This window comes from Mya arenaria, chromosome 15 (genome assembly GCF_026914265.1).
Source record: "Mya arenaria isolate MELC-2E11 chromosome 15, ASM2691426v1".
In the NCBI taxonomy this organism is placed as follows: Eukaryota; Metazoa; Mollusca; class Bivalvia; order Myida; family Myidae; genus Mya; species Mya arenaria.
Genome location: NC_069136.1, coordinates 51,863,663 through 51,869,323, shown reverse-complemented (window position 1 = coordinate 51,869,323; position 5,661 = coordinate 51,863,663). Strand labels below are relative to the sequence as shown.

The 5,661-nt window shown below is 36.0% G+C and overlaps 1 protein-coding gene across 1 annotated transcript; it reads left to right on the top strand.

Moving 5' to 3' along the window:
* The first annotated feature begins 1,438 nt into the window (after positions 1-1,438).
* Positions 1,439-3,271, top strand: LOC128219468 (neuronal acetylcholine receptor subunit alpha-6-like). Its single transcript, XM_052927279.1, has 3 exons — positions 1,439-1,461; positions 2,391-3,021; positions 3,218-3,271. The coding sequence occupies exons 1-3, from the start codon at positions 1,439-1,441 to the stop codon at positions 3,269-3,271; spliced, it is 708 nt and encodes a 235-aa protein (XP_052783239.1).
* Positions 3,272-5,661: the final 2,390 nt, after the last annotated feature.

The window sequence follows — 5,661 nt, the reverse complement described above, 5'->3', positions numbered from 1 at the left end:
GACAGTGGCAAACTAGTTGGGGCTATATTGTATTACATACAAGAAACCTTTGAATTTAGTGAATCAACAAGCGATAAGACTAGGTCGCTACAATATTGTAACAATACTTGTTTTTCGGAGCAGGCAACCTTCATCGCATTTGTTAAGAAGCGCTCAATATGCAACTTTTAATGATTATTTGTAACTCACTCCAGAGTAATGATTCTTAAATATGGAAAATTGAGATTTATTAGTAAATATATATATATATATATATATATATATATATATATATATATATATATATATATATATATATATATATATATATATATATATATATATATATATATATATATATATAATGATAAAGCATTTCATTGTGGTGGCATTGTCGACTGAGAAATCGGTTGGGGAAAAAACGAAGCGAAAACATGTAAATGGGATCTGAAACATCGGTTACATGAAACAAAGAAGTCAATGGGTAAAATACTACAAGGTAAAAAATATCAGACATTAATTTTCACTGCAAGGAAATCAATCACTGCGAGAAGGACATGATATGAAGACAAGTATGTAAACACACAATATCATATGGTACTACCACGAGTTTTTAAAAAAAATGTTAAATGTTCACAGACAAACGTGCCTACCACATGTGTTTAACAATTACAATTAGCATAGATATGATGGTCAGAAACGGCTTCGTGATCACATTAACAGCACCATTCGTAGCCTTAACTTGCTGGTTGGAAAGGCTGATGATGGTTAAAATGCAGTGTTAAAGTTCCAAAAACCTCTATAAAAGTACAGATATTGGATCTGATAAAACAACATTGACACAAAATTACAGAGATTTCATGAAAGTCAGACACTTCGCTTGTTGCCAAAGGTTTGAACAGAGGGAAATAGAAGACATACACCGTAGGTTTGATATTCAACTCGATCTCTTTACGTCAACCAGCAGATCTGTTCAGTTAACTAGTCACATCATGTACCCCAACATTTTCAATCATCATTGATGACACGTGTTTAAGATGTTAATGCATGTAGTAAAAGTATTTGACACAGATATTCCAGACAATTACAGAACAAATTAATTTTTCTCGTCTCGTCTCCAACATCTCGTCGTAAAAATCAAGCAACTTTTGGACGAGTTCCTTGAGCACATTACTTATGGAAACGTCTAGGAACATAGAACAGAGCTGAGATAACAGAGATCTGAAACAAGTAGATAAAATAATTCATGAAAGACGGCCATACATTGAAAAAAATATACTTAAAGAATGAATACATGCATGGGTTCAAAGAAGAAGATTAGAGAACCACATATTTATAGATATGGAAACTGAAATGAGAGAAGGAAATGAAAGAATTGTAGAGATAACGAAAAACGTAAAACATGATAAATTGAAGTTTGCTTTTGGGTTTTTTGGCAATCAAATACACAGATGGAAAAATGGATGTTGGCTCTAAGAAATGGTAAGAAAGAGAAGGCACTGGAAAATATGTTAATGTTTCGTTAAATCATGCTCCGACATACACGGCAAAAACTATTACAAAAGAGGCTGATGAACCAAAGGTTTTGGCCATGAAAGCCCCCCTTTAGAAATGATAGCGTTTATCATTACTATTACTTTGAGGAAAAACGGCACTTACTACCAAATTTGATAAATACGATTTTTTTCTCAGGTGGTTATTAAAATATCTGTTTTGTTCAACAACCTACGAATATGAATAAAACAGTATAGCAGAGAGGACGCAATCATTTACTGAAATACTTTATTAATACTACTGACTGGGTGAAATGTATTTTTTACAGATTTGCCGCCACATTTGGTTGCAGACTCAAAATTCCAGCTTAAACATATGCAGACTCACGTTACCTGCCTACTTAGTCAAGTATTGACCAACTCCCAATTACATGGATGTTCTGATTAGAAAAAAGCATTTGTCAATCAGTGCTATCAGATATTTTGTTAATTTGTTTCATTGAATCTGCTTTGGTCTGCAATAAATTGCAATTAGGTAAAGCGTCAAATGGGAATTCTGAATGTGTTTTCATGTAAAAACGTCGTGATTATGGAGTATTAAATAACCTGTTAAGCAGTGAGTACCGGAAAAAACATTCAATAAAAAAATAGTTCAGAACGATTCTTGAAAGAAGCAGTGTTAGTACGGATTTATGATTGCTATGATGATAGATCATTGAAATTTCAGTTCGACAATATGACGAGGATACTTTCTTTTAATGTTTATGTATTGTGGTTAAATGTTAATGTTTTTTCTTCTTTATGTACAATTGAGAGTGATTTACACTATAATTTAACAACTGGATACAACAGAAAGGTTCGTCCTGTTTTGAATCATAGTGACACAGTTCATGTGACAATTGAACCCTTTCTATCAAGCATACACAGCTTGGACGAAATTTCGGGTGAAATGGTGGTAACATTATTGCTGACGATGACATGGAAAGAAGAGCGAATGACTTGGGACCCCGCAGATTATGACAATATGTCCTCATTGGTGATGGAAAGTGAAGATTTATGGAAACCTAAGTTGTATCTTCGTCAGTCTGCGTTCAATGTTGAGCAAGTTGGAGAAATGAATAACAACCTGAAAGTAGTTCATAATGGCGATGTTATTTGGAGTGCCGGAGACGTTATTAGATTTATTTGTTCAGTTGATGCAACCTATTATCCATTTGATAACCAAACCTGCCAGATGAGTTTTTCAAGCCTGTCGTATTCCGCAAAGGAAATGACACTGTATGCAAAGTCTGAGAAAGTCAATCAATCATTCTTCAGCATCAACAGTCAATGGGAATTCACAAAAGGACATGTGTATAGTGAATATGCATTTACCTTTAACATTGACCTGCATATTAAACGGAAAACCGGATTTCTTCTTGTCTACATCATAATCCCGTTGGTATTTCTTGGATGTATAAACGGCTTTGTGTTCCTCATGCCAGCAAGTAGCGGTGAAAGGACTTCAGTGGCAATAACTGTGTTTTTATCTTTTATTGTCTATATGCAAGTAATTCACAACCAAGTTCCACAGAGCTCCGCTCCCGTGCCGTATATATTCTATTACATCTTATTTCAGATGATCTACAGTGTGCTCGTGCTGTTTCTTTGTATCATATCTTTACGCATACACAGTCATACTGATGAAGTACCGAAAGCGTTGAAAATACTTGTATCTGTACTAAGATGTCGTTGCAAATCGTTAGCGAGAAAAAGGCGCGTCCAGCAAACAGATGAAACGAAACATGGCAGCGCATTAGTGGAGTTTGACCTCGAGGTAATTGCCGGGGAAACAATACCAGACGGTGAAATGAATACAAAAGAGGAATACAAAAGAAAAGAAATAACATGGAAGACAGTCGGTGATACATATGACATTTTCTGTTCGGTGATAATGTCTTGTACATTCTTAGGGTTTTCATTTGTGACATTTATGCAGATGTATTTTAATTTTGGATTGCTAAGTGAACCCTTCTAAACATGTAACATTTAGTTGTTAACAGTTATGTGACAATCAACTTTAAATGTTTTTCGTTGTCATTTGCTATCTATATTGCCACTCAATCAAGAGCAATATGAAAAAAGTTGTTTTTGTTCGGGGTTTTTACTGCCAAAATACTATAATGTTGACCTTGGCCATTGGAGGCTTACGGTATCAAATGTTTTCCAAGTAAGTTGATATTTGACATTACTTGCTCATTTCTGCATTCATTATACTCCAAAGATATTACTATTGGCGGTGTGTGACGGTGACTTCGCTTTAATCGGTTTTACCCTAAGTTAACTTACGTTTTGCTGACCGTTGTCAGGCCGTTACCCCAAAATGTGTTAGTACTGATGAAAATGTTTTAAGGTTTATTCAGTCTTTTTTTGTTTGAATGTGACATCCTGTTTCCTTCGTTTCCTCTTAACATGACAATCGTTATATTTCTGTTTTTGCTATTGTGCTTGCCCTGTACTTTCGATTTAATCATTCATTTAATGTTCCATTACAGCTAAAAAGAAACAATAGTCTTATCTAACCATGTTACGGTGTAACACTGACATTAGATTTATAGAAAAATAAATGTCTTGCTACTGGACCTGTTACTGTAACTTTTTATCAAAAAACGATGTATAAACAATAATAGGCACAGTACCCTTACATTTAAACCTTACACGCAAACGAGTCAGTATCAAACACACACCAAATGCGAGACATACAACGTCACAACACAAAACGAACATTTCACAAATATCATAATATCGCTAGTCTTCAATTTTGGAATAACCACCTAAAGCTATGGCACTCCGATATAGCAGCGGAAAGCTGTTCATTTGAGCATGTTCTTGTGATACTCTAGTATACAATTTGGATTACAATTATGGTTGCAATTTGTCGAACAGGTATCAAGTTCTACATTTTTGTGACGCATCCGAGCAAACGTTTCAACTCTATTCAATTTATTACAAATCCGGATACTTGCGGGGTTTAACAATATTTATTTATTCTTCAATTCACATTTCACATAACAATCTGAAAGTTTATGAAATTAGAATTTCTTTGTTGCCACATCTGAATTCACCACAGAACGCTGCCCCAAGGACAGACAGAGACGGGCGGTGAAATGAAGTAATTTAGAACGTCGCGAGGCAAATCGACATACAACTGTAATAATATCATCAGTGACCTGTAATGAGTTATATACAAATCGAATATCAAACTTAAAGATGATATATCCGTAAACATGACTATCTGAAATGGACAGTTGGCTGGTGTGAAAATACCCCAACTAAGTATTTTTCCATTGTGTGATACTTTAAATGGGACATTTTGATGGTAAACCCCACACTTGGTAATGCACCATGGTGTGATGCATGGATAGGACAAATGGGCGGCGTGCGATACATTTTGGTATAGGGTCATGATGCGATGCTTGAAATGGGACAGTGGGCGGCGTGCGATACATTTCGGTATAGGGTCATGATGCGATGCTTAAAATAGGACAGTGGGCGGCGTGCGATACATTTTGGTATAGGGTCATGATGCGATGCTTGAAATGGGACAGTGGGCGGCGTGCGTTACATTTTGGTATAGGGTCATGATGCGATGCTTGAAACAGGACAGTGGGCGGCGTGCGATACTTTTTGTATGAGGTTATGGTATGATGCTCGAAATAGGACAATTGATGGTGTGCGACACATTTTTATATTGGCCCATGGTGATGCTTGAATAAGGAGAGTAGACAGCGGTCAATACATTTTGGTATTCGGTCATGATGCGATCCTTAACAGTTGGGTGGAGTGAATCACAAACAGGTATCATGTTATGGTGTGATGCTTGCAATGTGACAATAGATGGCATGCGGATACCACAACCAGATATTGTGTCATTGTGTGGCGCTTGAAATCGGACGGTGGACGGTTTGCAATACAACAACCAGGTCGTGCTTTATTTGATGAGCTGTATTGTAATACTACAACCTTTGGGAGTTTTCTTATAATCACACGAGCTAGCTGTTGGGAACAAGAAAGTTTTAGAAGTAGAGGACCATGCCTTGTACTAGACAACGTAAAGCTCTGCATCCCGCTGATGACCGACGAGAGTTAACGGTTTAGCGATAATCATGAAAAATAATATTAAAGTCTTGACTTTATAAATCAATACAAA